Here is a 24429-nt window from a genome sequence, read left to right as displayed (position 1 = left end):
TGCTAAAGTCCACACTGCCAAATCCTCACATTTCCGCAACAAGATCGACAGCGCTCCAGACATGCGTAATCTCTTCAGAACATTTAATTCCCTCCTCTGTCCCCCTCCACCTCCTCCCTCCACCTCTATTACAGCTGATGACTTTGCCACTTTCTTTACAGACAAAACTAGATCAATCAGTGGTCAGTTTTCACCTCCACGCACACAGGACCCTCACCCTACCACATCCACTGCTAAAACTCCCATCTTTTCTTTCTGTCCACTCACTGAAGCTGAAGTATCCAAGCTTCTCCTCTCCAACCATCCTACAACATGTCCTCTTGACCCAATCCCCTCACACCTTCTCCAAGCAATCTCACCCACACTCTTACCTGCACTCACACACATCATCAACACATCCCTACTCACAGGTAACTTCCCCATTGCGTTCAAGCAGGCTCGGGTAACCCCACTGCTCAAAAAACCTACATTAAACACTTCTCTTATAGAAAACTACAGACCTGTCTCTCTCCTTCCGTTCATAGCGAAAACACTTGAACGAGTTGTCTTCAACCAAGTCTCACTGTTTCTTTCACAGAACGACAAACTGGATGCTAAACAGTCAGGTTTCAGGAGGGGCCATTCAACTGAGACTGCGCTTCTCTCGGTCACTGAAGCCCTGCGAATTGCAAAAGCCCATTCCAAATCATCAGTCCTCATTCTGCTGGACCTATCTGCCGCTTTTGACACTGTCAATCATCAGATACTCCTGTCCACCCTCTCATCACTGGGCATCTCTGGCATTCCACTTCGCTGGTTATTCTACTGTAGTTTTGATCAAATAAATGCAGCCTCAATGAGCAAAAGTGTCTTCTTTTAACATCTTATCAAAACTTTACCAAATTTATTTGAAAAATATATGATAATTTTATATTGTAAATGTTATATTCCATTTAATTATTATATTTATTTATATAATATTAAAGTATAATTAATGCAATAATATAGTAAGTTGATCATGATTCCGTTTTGCATCTTGCTTAAAAATACCCCTTAACTGTGGTAAAATCATGGTGAAATTGTGGTGAAATTGTCCTCTCAAGGCTTACTGCTTTTGCAAAAGGCTAGAAAATAAAAAAATACTAACACACACACACACACACACACACACACACACAAAACAAGAAGACAGGGAGTGATAAATATGCCAGGATGTGGAAAAGTGGTTCTAAAAGTGAGGTCTGAGGGAAGGAAGTGTGAAAGTGAAACAGGAAGCAGTGTTTTCTAGAGCGGTGCTGGTCACTCACTGGGTCTGAGCGCGGGCAGAGAGCAGTGCTGGTCCAGCCAGGACAGAGTGCTGCGACACAGATCATCAACACTGGCTGTGGACACCATCCCGTTAAACGACTCGAACAGCGGCTCGATGATGATGCTGAACTAAGAGAACGGCTGCAGTTCAGGAAAATATGAAGACGTGGAGGATCTTAACAGAATTAAACCTGCTACCAGGACAAGCACAGATGTTTTGGATGCTGATATCCACAAAAACATTTTCACAGACTGATTTTACTTCCATTACATATCAGCTTTCAGACTAGTAGAAAGAAAACATCCAAAATACACATTTAAGTGTTTACTTTATGACACATCATCTACTTGCATTTTGAACCTATCCTATGTTCAGATTTCTCTTCTGGAAATATATGCAAATTAGTGCATATTTAATTCAATAATGCATCATTTGAATATTTAAACTTAACTTTTTTAATCAGCTGTAGGAAGTATGGTGATATCTGTTAGTTCATTTCATTAGTACCTAGTTCACACGGGTTGCTTAACCAACAAGATTTGAAACGGCTTCGTAGGATACGATCCAGAACTTCCAGTTCTGCAGCGTCTGAGCTCTCACGTACTCTCTGAACTTCTCCCTCATGTGGTCGAAGCGCTGTCGTGTTATTGGGACGCCTGTAGCCGGAAGCTGCTGCTGACACGCACTACATACACACAGTTCAGATACAATCACGCATTCACGTAGATGTGTCTCATAACATGGTAAAACAGCTCAAACACACTCACTTGATGGCAGAGTTGAGCATGAGGATCTCGTCTCGGAGTCTCTGGGCCTCCTCGTGGAGCTGAGCTCTCTCCTGCTGCATCTTACTGATGTACTCCGCCGTCTTCTGCAGCGTCGTGGCCTTACTGATCTGAGAGTACAGATGAGAAATCTCCCAGACACTTTCATCTGAAGTAACTTAGAAGCTAAAATCCACAGCTGTTATTCTCTTGTGAAAAAGTAGTACTCGTGCATGTTATTTACAAATAAATGAATGAATGTATGATAGTTTAAATTTATATTAAATGCAATTAGTTGAACTTAAGAGAGTGCTTTACATCTTCACATGTAATTTCATAATTACTCCTACTGTCTTTGAAATACGGTAGTACTGACAGGTGTACTGAAAAGTATTTATGGTAAATTAAAACACACTTTAATGTCATTTCTATTGAAAGTTGTCATTACAGTATTTATTAATATTTTAAATTAGCTTTTATTTTTGAAGTTTAAGTTAGTATTTTTTGTAATTTATATTCGTTTTTTAATATTTCTATTAAGCTTTTATTTATTTTTATTTCAGTTTTAGAATTTTAGTACTTCAACCATATTAACTATGGAAGTAATATCCAAGAGTACACTACAGATGAAATTATAATCAAGTGCTTTACATCTGCTTTAGTATGTTAATCAACACAAGCATGACAAAAGATTATGATTTAACATGAAGATGATTTAAAATGAGTGCTGTCAAACGATTAAATCATGATAAACTTTACATGTAAGTACATGTAAATATTTTCAAAATATATGCTGTATGTGTGTCTTTATATATACATAATAAATATACACAGTACACACATATTATGTAAACAAAAACTTTGGATGCAATTAATCGTTTGTCAGCACTATTTAAAATGTACTTGAAGAGAGACACTTTCATGACTACATTTCTTAACACACTTAAGTGGCCTTTTATTTTATTAATATTATATTATCCGCAAATACAGTTTAAAAAAAAAAAAAAAACATCCTTTTGAGATTTGAAGTACACTACAAGTGCACATTCAATACAATGAAGCACACTTCTTTTTCTCAAATGCTGACTGATAGAGTCACTGAAACACTGAGTGTTACCTTTATACTCGGCTGTGAGCTGAGAGTCGTCACCAGACTGTGTAACGTGTCAAAGCCAAGCTTGATGTTGAACCGTCTCTTCTGCTCGGCTGAAATGTGTGTGATCCGCCGTGTATCTGTCTGTAAGACAAGACAATATGAGAAACACAACACACACTGAGCGGTTATGAAATAATCATGTGCAGATTTGTGTTTTTACTCTTGTGGAATCCATCTTGGCATGTCCAGGTAACGACTCTGGGCTTTTCTCTGCTGGATTCGTAGGTGACGTCTGCCCCATGTTTCCTGAAAAACTGACTAAAAAAAAAAAACATTTCAAAACAAGACATTTCATTACTATTGGAATTAAACACAGTGCTTGAGTTATTACGTGTGACATGATATAGTTGTAAATGTAAATATACTGTAACTATAATTTGCTAACAATGTACTCACCCTCAGGCCATCCAACATGTAGATGAGTTTGTAAATGTAGCATTACATCACCTGCTCACAAGTGAATGGGTGCCGTCAAAATGAGAGTCCAAACAGCTGGTAAAAACATCACAATAATCCACACCACTCCAGTCCATCAGTTAACATTATGTGAAGACAAAAGCTGCATGTTTGTAACAAACAAATCCATCAATAAAACATCTTTAACTTCAAACCGTTGCTTCTAGCCAAAATATGAGTCTATATGAGAATATAACGCTTCCTCCAGGGAAAATCTCCTCGTCTCTCACATCAAAATCCACCCACATATTTGTTTTAAGCTGTTCTGGACTGTTTTAGCTTGTAAACGGTGCTTTTACAAGCATGCATCTTTTGGCTTTACAAGATGGACTGGAGAGGTGTGGATTACTGTGATGTTTTTATCAGCTGTTTGGACTCATTATGACGGCACCCATTCACTGCAGAGCATCCACTGGTGAGACAGTGATGTAACGCTAAATTACTCCAAATCTGATTAAGAAACAAACTCATCTACATCTTAGATGGCCTGAGAGTGAGTAAATCTTTAGCAAACTATCATTTTTGGGTAAACTATTCCTATAAAACCACACAGATCAACACACCTGTTAAACTGGTCCTGTCACTTGTGTGCATTTGTACCGGGGAGAGTTTTTCTGTTTTGGGGATGAGAAGCGGTGTTTGTTGCGTGAGCAGAGAGGAAATGGTGCTTCCCTGCGGGGTGCCGCTGTGGCTGTGGGTTGACATGGGCGCCTGACAGTGTAACGGTGACAGTGGTGGGACTGCAGTGGAGGCCCAGGGGGGATTGCGGGAAATCTGCGATCCTCCTCGACTGCTGCTCTTTGGCTGTCATGGAGAATAATTAAGATTTTTTGATGTTTTTGAAAGAAGTTCTGCTCACCAAAGCTGCATTTATTTGATCAAAAATAAACAGTAATACTGTGAAATTATTACAGTCTAAAATAGTTGTTTTCTATTTTAAAATGTAATTTATTTCTTTGATGGCAAAGCTGAATTTTCAGCATCGTTACTCTAGTCTCGATAAATGTCTGTCGGCGTGATTATATAATTGTCACTTGTTTTACAGTGTGTGCTGCAGATATTTTATTTCGCTATGAGGAGAGCTTACCGGAGAGATGGGTGACGTTGGTCTGTGGCCTTTTAACCCTGCTGAAGGAGCGTCAAAACTCAATGATGGTTTTCCTAGAAAGTTTTTAAAAATGTTAAGGAATGCTGTTAAATAATCACAGATTATTTAGAAAAAGTTTATAAAAACAAACGGTTGCATAAACCTTGATAACATCAGTGTTATTTTACTATTTTTTGCATATGAATGTATGTATGTGTGTGTGTGTGTATATACACACACATAAAATTATAGTTTTTATTAGTAATTAGAATTAGGTTTTATTTTTATATTTTCAGTTTTCATTTTAATTTTAGTTAGTTTTAGAATTTTGTTACATGCTTTTGACTTTTTTGTTAGTTTTATATATATATTTTATTATTTTTTATTTTTTGCTTAGCTTTAATTCATTTTTATTTCAGTTTTAATTTTATTAATTTTAGTACTTCAACTTAAAGCTGCGGCAGTTCCTATCAGAACCAGTCTAAAATAGTGTGAATATAAAAACGTATTATAGGTGTACCATAGTGATTCAGGATAAGCCAAAAACACGGTTTGGAAAATGTATTCATGATGTACTCGCTTATTATATACATTTTGTACATTTTAAACACATAAAAAGTTATGGACTGCAGCTTTAAACTTATTTTATTTCAGTTAGTTGCCAACATTTTTAATTAATTTTTTTTTTTTTTTTTTTCACTTTACTTTACTATTTTATTTCAGCTTTAATTCAATGAACAAAAGTTTTTTTTTACATTAATACATGATAATGATAATACATGTTAACATGAGTGTTATTTTACTATTATTTATATATACACAATAATATACAGAATTTAAATTTATAAAATTAGAATTGTTTTATTTTTTTTATTTTAAGTTTTCAATTTAATTTTTGTTACATTTTTAGTAATTTTGCTGTGATTGTGTCTTTTTGATTAGGTTTTTTTATATATATTTCCATTTAACGGTTTTTTTTACAATGTTTATTTAATATCTATATTTTATTTAATATTAGATTTAATTCAATTAACAATTTTTTTTTAATATAGTTTTAGTTTCAGTTTACTCAAATTTGTTTTGAACCTGGGACATTCCTTTAGCCGTCCAGATGCTCACTGGCAAAAACTGAAGAAACTAAGCAGGAAAAATGATAAAAGATCTAACAAAGGGTCACCAAACTTGTTCCTGCAGGGCCGGTGTCCTGCAGAGTTTAGCTCCAACCCTAATCAAACACACCTGAACTAGCTAATCAAGGTCTTGCTAGGTATACTTGGAACTTCAAGGCAGGTGTGTTGAGGCAAGTTGGAGCTAAACTCTGCAAGACAGTGGCCCTTCAGGACCAAGTCTGGTGACCCCTGATCTAACATCTACATACGCTCTTGAGATCTGGAAGAGAGCAGGTTGGCCAGGCAGCTCGTCTGAGTGGGCGGGCTTGTAGATGAAGTCATCACCCTGGGAACCAATTGGGCTCCTCCTGTCTTTTGTTTGTGCTTCCCCCCGCCCACCTGCTGCGGCACAGAGAAGCAGTGAGAGGTGCCGGGCGAAGGCAGAGACGGGGTCAGCGTCATGGGCTGGTAGCTCAAAGACATGCAGGTGGCAGGAGGAAACATCTCGGCCATGCTGGAGTATCCGTGCTGGGCGTCCAGCGGCAGGGCGCTCATGGCAGAGCCTGTGTGGGTGATGACCGTGGACGTGGCAGCAGCGCAGGTCCGTGACTGGCTGGATGAATATCTGTGTCGGAGGCAGGCTGATGGGTAAGGGCTTTGCTGTGCCATGACGCCCGGCATGTCAGTGGCATGACCGCAGAAGGACGTCTGCGGACCGTACGGGACCAGGCCAGACGAGAGGTTCAGAGAGTGATGGAAGTCACTGATGTATTCTGAGTGACTTTTGAACTTGGGCTCTGACGTTTCACCACTGGGGTTGAAGGTTAAGTTGGGGTCGATGGTCTGGCGAGGATAACTGGGACCAGGTAGGTTTACAGATGAGGACGGCTGGGATAAACTTTCAGCTGAGAGAGGAGGCTAAAAATTAAAATTGAAAAAACGTGAAATTATTTGAGTTTTTGACATACATTTGGAAAAAATTCTATAAATTTATGTGAAATCTCATGAAGTAAATAGTCTGAAACACGGCACACATTTTAAATGAAACAAATGATTTTATTAAATATTAAATATAATTAATTTAATTTTCATGTGAAATTAGTTTGATTTTTATTTATTTTATTTTAAATATTTTGATGTTGAAATGTGAACCATGCTTATAACCATACTATTAATTATAAAGTAATATAATATAATATTATATTATTTATTTATTTTATTTGAAACATTTTATGTTGAAGGTGTACTATGCCTATAATTATGCAAACAATAATTATAAGATAATTATTTTTATTTATCTGATTTATGCATTTTACTGTTGGAATGTTTGCTATGCTTATAATAACCATGCAAATAATTAGAATTTAATATTATTTAACATAATAATTATCATGGTTAAAAGCATGGCACGCACTTCTACATTACAATTTTGGAAATATTTTATTATATCTTTTCATGTAACAACACTGAAGAAATGACACTTTGCTACAACGTAAAGTAGTGAGTGTACAGCAGTATAACAGTGTAAATTTGCTTTCCCCTCAAAATAACTCAACTTCACAGGTTGCCACTGGAGTCCTCTTCCACTCCTCCATGACAACATCACGGAGCTGGTGGATGTTAGAAACCTTGCACTCCTCCACCTTCCATTTGAGGATGCCCCACAGATGCTCAATAGGGTTTAGGTCTGGAGACATGCTTGGCCAGTCCATCACCTTTACCCTCAGCTTCTTTAGCAAGTGTTTGTGGTTGTTATCATGTTGGAATACAGTCTCCGAAGGGAGGGGATCATGTTCTGCTTCAGTATGTCACAGTACATGTTAGCATTCATAGTTCCCTCAATGAACAGTAGCTCCCCAGTGCCAGCAGCACTCATGCAGCCCCAGACCATGACACTCCCACCAACATGCTTGACTGTAGGCAAGACACACTTGTCTTTGTACTCCTCACCTGGTTGCCGCCACACACGCTTGACACCATCTGAACCAAATAAGTTTATCTTGGTCTCATCAGACCACAGGACATAGTTCCAGTAATCCATGTCCTTAGTCTGCTTGTCTTCAGCAAACTGTTTGCGGGCTTTCTTGTGCATCATCTTTAGAAGAGGCTTCCTTCTGGGATGACAGCCATGCAGACCAATTTGATGCAGTGTGCGGCGTATGGTCTGAGCACTGACAGGCTGACCCCCCACTCCTTCAACCTCTGCAGCAATGCTGGCATCACTCATACGTCTATTTCCCAAACACAACCTCTGGATATGACGCTGAGCATGTGCACTCAACTTCTTTGGTCGACCATGGCGAGGCCTGTTCTGAGTGGAACCTGTCCTGTTAAACCACTGTATGGTCTTGGCCACCGTGCTGCAGCTCAGTTTCAGGGTCTTGGCAATCTTCTTATAGCCTACGGCATCTTTATGTAGAGCAACAATTCTTTTTTTTCAGATCCTCAGAGAGTTCTTTGCCATGAGGTGCCATGTTGAACTTCCAGTGACCAGTATGAGAGAGTGAGAGCGATAACACCAAATTTAACACACCTGCTCCCCATTCACACCTGAGACCTTGTAACACTAACGAGTCACATGACACCGGGGAGAGAAAATGGCTAATTGGGCTAATTAGGGGTGTACTCACTTTTGTGGCCAGCGGTTTAGACATTAATGGCTGTGTGTTGAGTTATTTTGAGGGGACGGCAAATTTACACTGTTATACAAGCTGTACACTCACTACTTTACATTGTAGCAAAGTGTCATTACTTCAGTGTTGTCACATGAAAAGATATAATAAAATATTTACAAAAATGTGAGGGGTGTATTCACTTCTGTGAGATACTGTATATACAGTGAGGAAAATAAGTATTTGAACACCCTGCTATTTTGCAAGTTCTCCCACTTAGAAATCATGGAGGGGTCTGAAATTGTCATCGTAGGTGCATGTCCACTGTGAGAGATATAAGTACATATATTTGAACACCTGAGAAAATCAATGTTAATATTTGGTACAGTAGCCTTTGTTTGCAATTACAGAGGTCAAACGTTTCCTGTAGTTTTTCACCAGGTTTGCACACACTGCAGGAGGGATTTTGGCCCACTCCTCCACACAGATCTTCTCTAGATCAGTCAGGTTTCTGGCCTGTCGCTGAGAAACACAGAGTTTGAGCTCCTTCCAAAGATTCTCTATTGGGTTTAGGTCTGGAGACTGGCTAGGCCACGCCAGAACCTTGATATGCTTCTTACAGAGCCACTCCTTGGTTATCCTGGCTGTGTGCTTCGGGTCATCGTCATGTTGGAAGACCCAGCCTCGACCCATCTTCAATGCTCTAACTGAGGGAAGGAGGTTGTTCCCCAAAATCTCGCAATACATGGCCCCGGTCATCCTCTCCTTAATACAGTGCAGTCGCCCTGTCCCATGTGCAGAAAAACACCCCCAAAGATGATGCTACCACCCCATGCTTCACAGTAGGGATGGTGTTCTTGGGATGGTACTCATCATTCTTCTTCCTCCAAACACGTTTAGTGGAATTATGACCAAAAGTTCTATTTTGGTCTCATCTGACCACATGACTTTCTCCCATGACTCCTCTGGATCATCCAAATGGTCATTGGCAAACTTAAGTCGGGCCTGGACATGTGCTGGTTTAAGCAGGGGAACCTTCCGTGCCATGCATGATTTCAAACCATGACGCCTTAGTGTATTACCAACAGTAACCTTGGAAACGGTGGTCCCAGCTCTTTTCAGGTCATTGACCAGCTCCTCCCGTGTAGTTCTGGGCTGATTTCTCACCTTTCTTAGGATCATTGAGACCCCACGAGGTGAGATCTTGCATGGAGCCCCAGTCCGAGGGAGATTGACAGTCATGTTTAGCTTCTTCCATTTTCTAATGATTGCTCCAACAGTGGACCTTTTTCACCAAGCTGCTTGGCAATTTCCCGTAGCCCTTTCCAGCCTTGTGGAGGTGTACAATTTTGTCTCTAGTGTCTTTGGACAGCTCTTTGGTCTTGGCCATGTTAGTAGTTGGATTCTTACTGATTGTATGGGGTGGACAGGTGTCTTTATGCAGCTAACAACCTCAAACAGGTGCATCTAATTTAGGATAATAAATGGAGTGGAGGTGGACATTTTAAAGGCAGACTAACAGGTCTTCGAGGGTCAGAATTCTAGCTGATAGACAGGTGTTCAAATACTTATTTGCAGGTGTATCATACAAATAAATAGTTAAAAAATCATACATTGTGATTTCTGGATTTTTTTTTTAGATTATGTCTCTCACAGTGGACATGCACCTACGATGACAATTTCAGACCCCTCCATGATTTCTAAGTGGGAGAACTTGCAAAATAGCAGGGTGTTCAAATACTTATTTTCCTCACTATATATATATATATATATATATATACACACACACACACACAAATACATACATACATACATATATTACATTTTACATATAATACATTTTAATATATTAATAAACAAAACACTTTTTTTAAACCATGAATGAGTGCTGTACCTGTGTCAGCAGAGCTCCTGTGTGTATCATCTGACTGGTGACGGCAGAGGAAGCAGCTGAAGGAAACGACGCGCTAGACAAACTCTCAAAGAAGCTGCAGTCTGAATAACCCACATGCTCCGTCGGCTGTCCGCGGAAACTCATGAAAATGTCTAGAAAGCAAAGAGCATGAAGTTAATTCTTCAAGGGTCGGTGAGAGTGACTCACATTTACTTCAGACGTTTCCTGAAAATTGCAATGGCTTAAAAATGGCTTCTAATGGCTCAGAAGAAACGTCAACTGCCATACGAACATGAATCGACGAATCTAAAGTCTCCACTACAAGCAAGCGTCCATGCAGCATGGTTTAGTCTCTCACAGTATCTAAACTATTCCTCTAGACCTGCCAAACCCACATGCAGCCAATCAGACTGCCTTCTGGGAAAGGTATTTTCCACCTCAGATGATACGTGCTTCATGTGGCCATGTAATACCAGACCTTAATGTTTCACACAGTCACATGCACGCTTCAATAGAGTGAATTTACATTATCATAAGAACACTTACCACTGTGATGCTACTGAGCAGAATATATGAAGCTAAGAACATTTACAGATCAGATGTGGAAGCTCATGGAGTCCGTGTTGATATCTGTGAGAAACCTGGCATTGCCACAATGAATGAGTCCAGAGCCTCGTGACCGAGTCCTGCCAGTTGAACACAGCAAACACTGCCAGGAACATGACAGTCATATGCTGGTGCACTAGAGTCCATTAGCGAGGCCCTGATCATATTTTTGATTATGATTGTTGAGCATCATATTTGATACATCAGGCTTTTTAAGGCTCATATAGTATGACACAGTGAGAATATGGAGGAAAAACAGCTCAGTTTTATTCAGATGCCCAAACTGAGCAAAAATATGCAATTTGGTGCAGATGCTGATATTTATATGGACAAAAAGTGATTAAATTCCAACACTTATAAGGCAAATCAATGAGATCTTTATAACATTGTAGCATATACTTACAAGAAATTATATAAATATTAGTGCTGTCAAACGATTAACCGCTTCCAAAATAAAAGTCTTTGTTTACATAATATTTATTAGTTATTCTGACATTTACTTGATAAAAATCAGTCAAGATTTGACAGCAAAAAGATACATTTAGCATGAGCTGAAGGTGGACATTTGTACAATTCCACTAAAAGAGCTTTGACTGGATTAAAAAGTCAATCAGACGACAGAAGGCATGGAGTAGATTGTGAGCGACAGGAGGACGCTTTAATCATCTGTGCGCAAAAGATGTTCTAAAATCAGAATGCACATCATTTTATTCTCTTCTGATATACGTTTTTGAACACTGAAGCTTTTTGAATGTAAATGCACCTGCGTATTCTTGACTCTGACAGAAGATAAATCAGTACACAAATGGAGGGAACTGAATGAGTGAACGGTGCTGCTGTCCTAAAGTAAACTCATCCCTACAAATGACTCACTATTCAGGGCTGACCACATCCTGTCTGACTTCCACTCCTCAGTCATTGACTTTATACCCTTTAAATGACCCTGCCGCAGATGAGGAAATGCCCTTAGAGGAAATCCCAGATATGCCACAAAGGGGTTAAACTCATTCATTGCCCTCTAGACACCCCAAAATTGAAGCACAAACAGATTGTTGCGCCGGCTTCACTAAAGCTTGCGCAAATGAACTTCTGAACTTCCCTATAGCTCCTCAAAGTTATCCAGTACTTCTTATCATCTAAATATCTATTCATAAATTCATCACCTATGTATTTTTACCGTTCTTAAGGTTGTCCAGGTTTTTTTACATTTCCAAATAATATTAATTCTTAATAATTAATCAATAATTATATATACAGTATGTTAATAAATATCCATCAATAAATTAATATTGAAAAATAAATGTAATAAATAATCATATTATATAACATTTAGTTATACTAACTATTTAATTGCTATATTCAATTTAAATTATACTTCTTAAAATGTCAACCTACAGATAAAACGTATTGTTCACAAATATTAATTCATATATTGATACTGAAATATTGAAAGAATATTTTATATTAATGACTATACTTAATTTTACATTTAAATTATATTTATTAAGATTCTTAATAAAGACAGCTAAAACATTTTTCAGAAACACTAAACAATATATTAATTTATATATATATATATATATATATATATATATATGTATGTATGTGTATGTGTGTGTGTATGAATATAATGTATATAATGACTATATTTAAATTATATTTACATTATATTTTTATTAACATTCAAACTACAGATAGAACATTGTTCATAAATATTAAATCAATATATTGATTGAAAAAATATTGAACATTTTTATATAAATTATATCCATTACTATATTTAATTTGAATTCTATTTGAATTCTATTTATTATTGACATTCAAACTAATTTCAAATACAGATAAAACATTTTTTCAAAAATATTGATCAATATATTATTATTGAAAATTAATGAATAATACTTACATTAATGATTATATTTAATTTATATTTATTAACATTCAAACTACTGATAAAACATTGTTCATAAATATTAAATCAACATATGTGTGTTGAAAAATTACTTACCGTTTTTATATCATTCCATTACGTTAATGACTATTTAATTTAATTACATTTCATATTAGCATTCCAACTATAGTAGGCAGTGTTGGGGAGTAACTAGTTACATATAACGGAATTACGTAATTTAATTACAAAATAAAAGTAATTGTAATTAGTTACAGTTACTAAGAAAAAATGTGTAATTAAATTACAGTTACTTATGAAAATGTGAAGGAGAGGTTTACATCTGATTTTTTCACACACACTCCCATCATGCAGATTTAATTGATTGCTTTCATAAACTGCAGTGAGTGCTCTAAAATATGAAACACCAATGTTTCAGAAATTTATAACATGCTTATCTGATAACTCTTGTATTTCCTACATGGGTTTATGTAAATGCTTTATTTTTTAAGATTAACTGTTTTTTTAAAGGCATTGTTAGATTCCAGTGTTTCCTGTCATAGCTATGCAAAGATTTGATTTCAAAAACAGTATCATAGCTATTAAACTATTTATTGTTATGATTTTAAATCTGTATTTAACCTCAGAATGATTTTAAAGTAAGTCTGATTTTGTGGTGGCTGTGCTTCAAAGGGGACATCGGATGCCCATCTTCCACAAGTTGGTATGGTTCTTTAGGGTATTCTTGAAATGGTCTCAGTGGTCGTGAAAAACAACACTCGTTTTACCTCGTTAAAAACAGCTCTGTTCACAGCGACTCGTTTCGGTGCATATCTCTTTACATGCTAATGAGCTCTGCTCACCCCGCCCCTCTCTTCAGTGGAAGAGCAAAGGCGATCCATCCTTGAGTTTTAACTTTTTAACAAAACCTGCCTTGAATTGTCCCTAATTCAGAAAACAGTCTGGAGTAAAATGATTTGCGCAGCCAGACATAAACGAATTTTGTGAAAGTGAAGTGACGTGTGGCCAGATCTGGTGACCCATACTCGGAATTTGTGCTCTGCATTTAACCCATCCAAGTGCACACACACACACACTCTGTGAACACACACCCAGAGCAGTGGGCAGCCATATTGCTGAAAAGTAAGCTGAAATTTAGAAAAGTAATCAAAAGGTAATCAGTTAAGACAACTTATTACGCTTTAAGTAGGGTAACTTGTAATCTGTAACCTATTACATTTCCAAAATAACCTTCCCAACACTGATAGCAGGAAGGTGTAAATGTATTTATAATCAAGTGCATCCAAGGCACCAGGACCAGAGTGCAGAGCGGCGCACAGCATATAAAACAATTTAGTTTGAGTTATAAAGCTGAGCAATGTCAGTATAATAAAGAGTGATATGAGGAGTTCATTAAACTCACCCGGTATGTCCATCAGGTCATCCAAGCTGGGCTGTAATGGAGTCAAGCCGGGCTGGATCATGTCTGCATTACTGGTGTACGCTGAGATGACAAAATACACTGTAAGGATGTGTGTGTTTCACACTGCTCTGTTTGGAACATTTATTATTTTAAAGTTCCTTGTTTTAGGGTGTGGTGTCCTTCCTGAATATATTTTATAAACTCATGTGACTAAATTTTCAATCTCTAAAATCATCTCTCATTTATGAAATCCTAAGTTAAAATACTTTAAGGCAGGGCAGGCATTAAATGTCACTGAAAGATGCATTTTATATTGTAATTTTGTTAAATCAGCCAAATATCTTTTCAAGATCAATATATAGTGACCACAGAATTATTAGAAATTTTAAAGTTACAGAGACTCACAAAGCTGATCTTGCATTAGAGCTTAAAAGATCATTCAATAATAATAATTCTGTCATAATTTAATTACACGTCATTTCAAAGCTTACTTTTTTCTGTGGGAAATAAAATTAGATTGTATTTTTATATGATTATATGTTTTTCATATGAGAATGCAGACAATGTCCATGTGCTATAAGGCTCCAAAAACATCATGTTTTATGAAGGTAAATTTAAGACTTATTAGGACCTTTTTAAGAGCAACTAGAAAAGTTAAGGAAAATAAAGTTATCTAAATGTAAATGTCTAGGACACAGAAAATGAGTTGTATTAGCAACACTTCAAAGTTTGAAATTTCACTGAAAAGCAAAATGACTTAAGAAGTCTTATTTTCTCAGAAACTGACCCAAATAAAGAGAGTTTATGGTTAAAACCAACAAATATCTGCCAACGGGCTCAGAAAGCCTAATTAAAAAAAAAAGTTTGCATACCCTATTGACAGATTTTTTTGTGTTTTAAGCATAAATTGATTTTGCACCTCAATAAATATATCTTGATTTTTTTTTTTCCAGTGCATGCAACATTTAATGGCATGACTGAATGAATGTAAGACTTGATGCTCCAATTTTTAAGACCCACAAAAATCCTGAAAATCAGTCCATAAAACATGCGTGCCTGTGCATATTTCAAAATTAGCACAATGTGAATGATTACAAGCCATGCACCAATAACTATTGGCATCAGTGATGTTAAACCTGGTACATCGCATATTGAAGGGCCAATACAAACTAATTTTCTGGGTTTGGAATGATATGAAGGTGAGTAAATGATTTTTGGATGAACTGTCCCTCTATGGACTCACTGTTTTGGCGGTCTCCACTCCAGGGACTGGGTTTCTGGGTCATGGTGAACAGCGTGTCCGAGATGTCAGACAGGAAGCAATCTAAGTCAAACATGTGCACTTCCTCTGATGCCGCCTCAGGCTCTGGATAGATCTGACTGGTCCATTTCTCCAGCCCCGTCCTGCTGATAGGACACTGTGGAGAACGGCAAAAAGACACATGATTAAAGGAATCGTTCGCTCATACAAAGATTTAATACTTAATGTAAGAGGTTTGATCACATCACTAACACTGAATAGTAATATGAAATAGTAACATGATGCTTTCATTAACAAACACCACTAATAAAGGTTCCTACATCTACATATGACCACAAGGCAGACCGTGTTTACAACCACAAGCACAAACTATTTATGTAACATCGAATGTCAATTGCAGTTTAAAATCGGCAGATACTGCAAAGGCTTATTCATGCACAAAATTATCTGTCAAATAAAAATAAGTCATTTTCTGTCTGAAGCCTTGAGGAAATGTATTGAAAATCCTGTTGAGAAAATAAATAGTTTTCTGTTTACACACACAAAGTAAGAAATAAGAAGGAAAACAAGATACAGAGAATATATTTTTAAACATAAAAATGCATTGTTGAAGGTAGGGCAGGACTTGATTTAATCTATTGGGAATTAATTAACTAAACAGCTAGTTATTTTTGTAAAGAACAAAAATAAAAATTGTTTACAGGGAGATTGTAGCAAAGCAAACACACTGTCACAGACGGACGAAACAATTGGCAGAAAAAAAAAACAGTATAATAATAAACAAAATAATAATAATAATAATAATGCACAATAAAACAACATAAAATTATATAAAAGTAAATTAAAATAGTACAAGGCAGCCAAAAATATCTGTGTTCAGATAAAACCATGAAATCAAATTTGTCACCATGAAATTAAAATGAACAATTCTTCTTTTTTTTAAAAAACTTTTTATACAGAATATTGCAGTGTTTATTATAATTTATACTAGCATATCATTTTTTTAAATTCGTGTGCCCTCATAATCTTTTACCAAAAACAATCCCTCCCCTCCAGCAGAGTAATGCTTGTTTATTAAAACTGAAACCATAACAAAATATTTTCATTACTTGAAATAAAATAAACACTAATTAAAAGAAAAAAAGAAAGAAAAGTAAACTAATTTTAATTCAGATAGCTGTCAAGGCAACAATTCTCATTTCCGTTTAGGAACAAATAAAACTAAACAAACTAAAAATAAAAAATAAAACTTAATTAAAAACAGACATTTAGACAATATAGACAAGAAAAACTAATAAAAATTAACTTACTAAAAAATTACTAAAACTTTTCCTGAAATTTAGATGAAAACAGGAAACAAATAATATTAATCCAAAGTATTAAAAAGAGATTATAACAGTATATCAATAATACTAAAATAACACTGCCCTCCAGTAACCTGTCGCTCAGATGATATGAGCAATTAGCAAATGACCACGATGCAATGATCCAATCCATTTCCAATGGACAAAATCAAGTCCTGCCCTACAATTTTTCTCTTTTGAGAAGCTGTTTTACATTTTGATGAAAGATTTCTTTCCAAAAAGCAAATGTGGTAGATTTTGATTTCATGTTGACTGACAGTTACACACACAAACACTCAGATCTGACATTCTACTCACAGCTTTTACTGGAAAAATCCCAAGTGCATCTGTTTTACCGGGAGAGCTGCTGTCTTGCTGATTTTCCTACTCTGCGAGGACTGATGCTCGGCACGGGCCGCATATTTATAGGAATACCCACAATCAAGACAGCAGCGGCAATGATTACGTCTTTCCTGAAAACTACCTACGTTCTGTTTTCCACTTTCTTTTTTCTTACGCACAAAGGTGGCAAATTATAGTATTGGTGCTAGAGCGTGTTTGTGATGTGTGTACGTGGGCCTCGGTGCTTACGTGTGAGGTCTTAACGACAGCAGTTTAACGCAAATGTGTAAAAGACAGGAACCCCCTGGCCGATCCCATTATGTTTTCATTTCTCAGTCTTTTTTTTCCAGGTTTCTCCGTATCATCTCTTTTGTTCCTGACCCAGTTCCCGCTGTCACACTCACGTGTGGAGGACGAGAGCAAACTCACTGCCTCCTGCTGGCACGCTGACACACTGCAGCTCAGCACCAGGGCAAACCGGGACGAGCCGTCCTATCTGTAGATATGACTTCAAAGTGCATCTGTGGGATTTTCTCACCTATTTTGTGATCCGACAGGTGAAAATAGTGCATCTGATCACTTAAAGTAACAGCACACCTGTCTGGATCAAATCACTACCGCAAGTGTCCAAAACCAGCAAAACAAAACATCTAAACATAAGCTTGGTCTTAGGCTGGTTTAAGCTGCTTTTATCTTTGACGTACACTACCATTCAGAAGTTTAGGGTCAGTAAGATTTTTTTAATGTTTTAGAGAGAAGTCTCTTTTGCTCACCAAGGCTGCATTTATCTGACCGTAAAAACGGTAAAATTATAAAATATTATTACAATTTAAAATAGCTGTTTTCTGTTTGAATATATTGCAAAATGTCATTTATTTTTGTGATGCAAAGCCGAATTTTCAGCATCATTACTCCAGTCACATGATCCTTCCGAAATCATACTAATATGCCGATTTGCTGCTCAAGAAACATTTCTGATTATTATCAGTGTTGAAAATGCTGCTTCATATTTTCGCAATTTAAAGTTTAGTTGTTCACAAAAAAAATAACTAAAATAATTAGAACAAATTTACTATTAATACAGATGCTGTATCCATTGCATCTGACATGTTTCCCCAATGTCATGCATCTTGTTTGTGACTAATTATTTTATTGGGCTGCCAAATGTTACAATATCGCGTAAAAAAATAAAATAAGCATTCATACCATACCATTCAAAAATGTATCAATGTTGAAAACAGTTGTGCTGCATGTGTTTGTGCAAACTGTGATACATTTTATTTTTCAGGATTCTTTGATGAACAGAAAGTTCAAAGAAACAGCATTTATTTGAAATAAAAATCTTTCATAACATTATAAATGTCTTTACTGTTACTGTTGATCAATTTAATGCATCCTAATAAAACTATTCATTTCTTTTAGAAAGACTGGCTGACCCCAAACTTTTGAATGGTAGTAGTGTACGTTGCAAATACCATAGTACAGTATATAAATATGGTAGTCACTGAACACCAAGTACCACGGTACAGTATTATCCGAAAGCATCAGAACTTTTATTTGACTCACATCATCAAACTAATTCATATCCACAAAGCAGCACATGAATAAACTGCATTTAAAAGAAGTGCTGCCGATTCACATCTTGCAGTATGTGGGTCAGATTTGATTAAACGCTGTTAAAGCCTGAATGTGCGTTTCTCTGACCGCCTCACCGAACAGAAGGGAAGATTAGCACTTTAGTCACTGAAGGCAATCAAATGACTCCGTTTTTCATCCGTATGACGCAAATGAATTTGCGTGTTTGCGTATACTCACGTTTTTCGTACATGGTGGACCTTTTTCATTTTTCAACCAGCTGAGGAAAGCCAAATCTCAGGGGCGACTATTAATAGAAATGCACTTGAGCTGTGCAAACATGACCTGAGCCGCTAACCTACTAAAGTAAATGCTACGATCTACGCCAACTCATCAATGATTTACACCAGGCCATCATCACAGCTGCGTTATGGCCCACAGATATGAAAGAGACCTTCAAAAATGTCTGAATAACTGAAGAAATTTGTGTGAAACAGCATGTGTGCCTGCAGAATCCAGCAGGATTATGATATTAACTTTAAAATTTTGGTTAAACCTTCCAAAACAGGCATAATTACCCCTCACATTTCTTTATACAGGATTCCCACACTTTTTGAGCCAAAGCAATTTATAGGTCACTCAAATCCTTACAGATCCACAGAATGCTCTTGATTACTGAATAAGGACTGTTTAGAAATGATTTTCTAGAGGTTTCTGGACCGCCAGATACCAATATTTCGATAATATTTTTAAATTTATATTTATAAGTAAAAAAATAACATTTATGCATAATGCATTATAAAGGATTCATAATGCATTATATATTTTAATAATTGTAACCAAAGCAATTTTTTTGCTTTGCCATATGTTTTAATGCATTACACTTTCTAAAGGTGCAAGAATAAATAGATAAGTATTATAATTGCGGATACAATTATTCATGAGATCATACAATGCATTATAAGGTACATTACAAGGCATAAGTAATGCATTAAAACTATATAATACTTCTAATAATAATGTTTCTAATGATGATCCATGCTTACTAGTGGGCAGGTTTTACTCTACACAAACAATCACAAAAATCAATATCTGATTAAATATTTCATCAGAAAGAAAAATGTTCACTCTAGAAAATCCCATGACTTAGAAAACATAGGTTTTACATGACCATGGGATCATAACATTAAAACAATATTTGGCACTTGGTTTAAGCACATTAATTTGACTTACTTTTCTTAAAGGGATAGTTCACCCAAAAAATGAATGTTTGGATCTCAAGATTCTTCAGAATATATATATTTTTTGTGCTTCAAAAAAAAAGAAAGTCATAGAGGAAGTAAATGATGACAGAATTGTCTTTTTTGGTTTAAATATCTCTTTAAAGGTGAAATGTCTAACTTTAGCGATTGCATAAGCAGACTACTTACTGTCATTGACTGCATTAAGAGGGTGCATTTCTCTGTGATCTTACCTTCTGTAGCATGGACAGCAGGTCTTTGTTCTTCTGAAGCTAAAAAAAATAAAACAAAATACATCAGATTTAGCAGTGCCTTACAAACCTAATGGATATTACAAAACAAACAGGAACTGACCTTAAAAACTCTTATCTGATCTTAGCAATGCTTCAGTTCTTAAGAATTTGGAGGATACGGTTTTGTTCGCTTCGTGAGGTTGACTGGGGTCAGAGGTTTTACTGGCCCTTTCTGTGAATACTGAACTTTGGGTTCTTGACCCAAAGTTGCTCCTGAAGTATTGCAACAGTATCTCAACAGAGTTGGGAAAATGTAGTGTCATATTTTACTAGCTCAGGTCTGGTGTTTTCAGGAACACGATCGCATTCAATTTCACATTATAACCCAAAGCTCTTGGTCATTTCAGGAAGTAATGGGTGCAGTTCAGAAATCATTTAAACCTTTTCATGTTGTGCCAACCAGTAAAGATGTCTATAATCATGACAGTGATTTGATGTCCTTTGAATCCACATTTTATGGAGGGATTATTGTGGTGATAAATCAATATATCATCCAGAATGATAAATCAAACCATATTTCGCAATTCCCTTGGCCACAGAAACAGAAATGTTTGTACCAAATCTACTGAGAGCTTTGATGAAGCACTTTCTTTTGTGACATATTGTGTCGATGACTATTCTGCAATTTTATGTTCATCAATGTGGAATTATATTGGTCATTTATCACTTTCTAGACATTAGGAGTGCAAATGAAAAATCTGTATTAGTCGACTTTTGCATTACTGTGTATTGTGAGAAATTTGTCATCGGGGTGTTTAATAATGAGAATGAATGATGAAATACACATTATACTACGGGGCCGTTGAATGCTTGAATCTGATTGGCTGACGAACGTTCTGAGGTGTGCAATTATTTTCAGGGAACCGCACGGCGAACGTAGTTCCAGGCAGCTCTTGACCGCATTACATGACCATATCACTTCGCCAAATGATTTCTGTTATTCCAAAGGCCTTACAACAGCAAAATAACCAAAACCCACAACGACACTGGCCAAACAAATAAATATAGTAAATAAAAGGATAAAAACGACAGATCATGTCCATATTTTTGACAACAAGGGTGCTGTTCGTGAACAAAAGGAACTAAGTTGTTTCACTATAACTAGAGACATTGCTGCCGAACACTATTGAGAGACGCACAGAGGTAATCTCTCTCTCTCTCTCTCTCATAACTTAGTTATTAACTGTATTAACTGCATTAGTCTGTTATCAACGGCTCAAGGCTCCGTTGCTAGGTTTAAAATGACGTTTTGGAATTAGCAACGGAGGCGTTAGATGAGATGCGGAAGAAATAATCCTACTCACAATAGCGATTTAAGTAGAAATACCGGACAAATGCCTTGAAATATATCATCTGATCGATGTCTTGAGGTGTGGCAACCGTAGTATAAGCGGAATAATTGACTTCGGTCCGTTGGATTATTAGAAAAATAATGCACACCCGAGGTGTAACTCCGCTTAGCGTCGTGACCGCATCACCACCTCGGGTGTGCATTATTTTTCTAATAATCCAACGGCCCGTCGTCAATTATTCCTTACGTATACATTACAGTTAATAAAAGTTTGGAACCAGTAAGTTTTTATAAATAATATTACAAAATGATAATATAATAATAAAAACTGAGCAGTAAATCAGCATATTAGAATGATTTCTGAAGGATCACGTGACACTGAAGACTGGAGTAATGATGCTGAAAATTTTAATCAAATAAATGCAGCCTTGGTGAGCAGAAGAGACTACTTTCAAAAACATTAAAAAAATAAATATATATTTATTTTATAAATATATATAATTGAATTATATTTGGTCAGTTACTCACTCTTTTCTTATAGTAAATCCTCCATTTGTGATATTCCTTAATCACCACCTCTATCCGTCTCTTCCAGTAGCTTCCCTCCAAAACAATCGCCTGTAAACGCCATGAAATAAACACATTAGGCACAGCAGGTGATGCCTTACATGCGCCAAACATCAGAATCTTCTCTTTTAAATTGAAGTGAATTTATTGATTCAAACAGTATGATTAATTCAGGTCTGTCTTTGAGATCGGACTCACCTCAGGTTTGCCATGGGCATCCGCCTCCGAGCCCTCCAGCGGCGTGACAAACCCACACACGGGGTTCTTCCTTTTCTCCACATCTAAAGCGATATAACATCACATTTCATTTTTGAAGTTCATTTAGCATTTTTGTGATTACTAGTCCAGTGGTAGGAAAGACCAACAAGTATCAAGGAACCATCACAGTAGTTTTTTGTAAGGGGTGGGACCAACACAGACACAATAATTTTTTAGCCCTTTTCACATTAATAGACATTGTTTTGAAGCAGCTTTACAGAAATGATGTTAATGTTTATAATATAGCTGCATCTCGCAGATTAGAGCTATAGTTTACATTTTGCAATGATGCAAGCAATCAAGCAGTTGAGATTTGCTATATAGAATAAATCAACGTATGTGAGTATATGTAAGGGATAATGCACGGCTAGCAGTGCATTAAATGATTTTAATGCATGACATGATGGCAAAGAACCTGAGTGCATTAAAATCGTTCAATGCACAGCTAGTCTGGAGCTGTTAATGATGTTTGCTCATTAGCTCTAGCATTCTGCACGCTTCAAATCAGACAGTGGTGAATAAGTGCGGTAAGACCACATTTATTTGAATTAAAGGGGTCATATGACGTGATTTCATGTTTTCCTTTGTCTTTGGAGTGTTACAAGCTGTTCGTGCATATATAAGATCCATAAAGTTGCAAAGATTAAAGTCTCAAAGCCAAAGAGGTATTCTTTCTAAAAGTTAAGACTCATCCACGCCTTCGTAAAATGCCTCATTCAAACATGCCCCCAACATTTCCCTCACACGCTTGAGGTATTCGGCCAATCACAACACACTGGATAGCTGGCCAATCAGAGCACAGCGTGCTTTTCAGAACGATGAGCATTTTAAAAATCGACGTGTTTCAGAAAGGTGGGGCAGAGAGGAGCAACAATAATGTACGGTATGTGGAAAACAATGTTTGTTTGTTTTTAACCTTAAACACATTGCATTACACCAAGTACAAAAAATAATGTTCTTTTTAGCATCGTCATATGATGCCTTTAATGAAGTATACCAGTTCCTTGAATTAACTATCGATCAAGAGAGAGAGATGACAGTTGCATGTGTGAATGTATGTCTCTCTCATCAAACATTGAAGCTGTGAGTTTAGTTACTTCAAAAACAGTGATTTTACTTGGCCGTTGCAAAGAAATATAATGTAGCAATTTAGTATCAAAACTATTTTAATAATAAAAGTCACAGGGCAGCATCGACAAGTGTCTGTGCTCCTGAATGTTTCTCTGTGTGCAGTGTGATCTCGATCTCTCTCTCTCTCTGTGCGAGTGATGTGTGTGCTTTAATTAAAGCAAGTACTTGTGTATTAAACCGTTTTAATATACACCTTCCAGCCAATCAGAATCAAGTATTCAGTAAGACCACGGTATAAATGCAGATAAAGTTGGACTTACTTATCAATCCAACTTTATATGAAGAGCTGTGCAATAATACATAGTTGCAGTTTGTTAAAAAAAAAAAAAAACAATCAGTTGAGATTTGCTACATAGTATATATCGCTTTATGTGAGTGTACTGTATGCATGCGAATAAAGTTGGATGCAATATATCCAACTGTATGCACTGTATAGAGCTGTACAGTTTACATTTTGCGATAATATAAATAATCATGCAACCAAGATTTGCTATATAGTGAACACACACTTGTCATTCATGAGGAATATTTTACTAAAACAACAGATCTGAGAAACACTTTTACATGAGAAATGCAATACCCTGTGTGTAACAGACTAGAAATGAGATCAGGAGACTCACACTGAATGAACCAGGCCCTCCAAATGCCATTATTCAGCCGGATTTTATCCCTCCACAACAACCTCAAGCCTTTGAAAGACTTCCACTTTGGAGACACAATCTTTCCACTGAGGAGAAACACAAACACCACTTCAATCAACATTACATGTCATTTCATTTGCAAAGTAAATATAAACAACATAAATGAACTGAAATGTGCATTAAACTACTTTGTTTGAGACTAA

At 36.5% G+C, this 24429-nt stretch overlaps 1 protein-coding gene across 1 annotated transcript in view; it reads right to left on the bottom strand.

Annotated features, from left to right (window-relative positions):
- Window positions 1–904: 904 nt before the first annotated feature.
- Window positions 905–24429, bottom strand: part of LOC131541519 (carbohydrate-responsive element-binding protein) — a 32578-nt gene continuing 9053 nt past the window's right edge. The window contains exons 2-17 of the mRNA XM_058777296.1: window positions 24206–24312; window positions 22395–22477; window positions 22158–22247; window positions 20279–20317; window positions 15527–15701; window positions 14284–14364; window positions 10367–10518; window positions 6130–6778; window positions 4752–4825; window positions 4228–4468; window positions 3369–3466; window positions 3170–3289; window positions 2056–2183; window positions 1850–1973; window positions 1287–1416; window positions 905–1121 (exon numbers count right to left, since the gene is read on the bottom strand). Coding sequence (XP_058633279.1) covers window positions 1078–1121; window positions 1287–1416; window positions 1850–1973; window positions 2056–2183; window positions 3170–3289; window positions 3369–3466; window positions 4228–4468; window positions 4752–4825; window positions 6130–6778; window positions 10367–10518; window positions 14284–14364; window positions 15527–15701; window positions 20279–20317; window positions 22158–22247; window positions 22395–22477; window positions 24206–24312 — 2335 coding nt within the window. The 3' untranslated portion in view covers window positions 905–1077. The remainder of the gene's footprint in view (window positions 1122–1286; window positions 1417–1849; window positions 1974–2055; window positions 2184–3169; window positions 3290–3368; window positions 3467–4227; window positions 4469–4751; window positions 4826–6129; window positions 6779–10366; window positions 10519–14283; window positions 14365–15526; window positions 15702–20278; window positions 20318–22157; window positions 22248–22394; window positions 22478–24205; window positions 24313–24429) is intronic.

The sequence above is a fragment of the Onychostoma macrolepis genome, chromosome 05 (assembly GCF_012432095.1).
Source record: "Onychostoma macrolepis isolate SWU-2019 chromosome 05, ASM1243209v1, whole genome shotgun sequence".
Taxonomy (NCBI): Eukaryota; Metazoa; Chordata; class Actinopteri; order Cypriniformes; family Cyprinidae; genus Onychostoma; species Onychostoma macrolepis.
The sequence above is the reverse complement of the archived record's forward strand: the minus strand, read 5'-3'. Positions and strand labels throughout refer to the sequence as shown.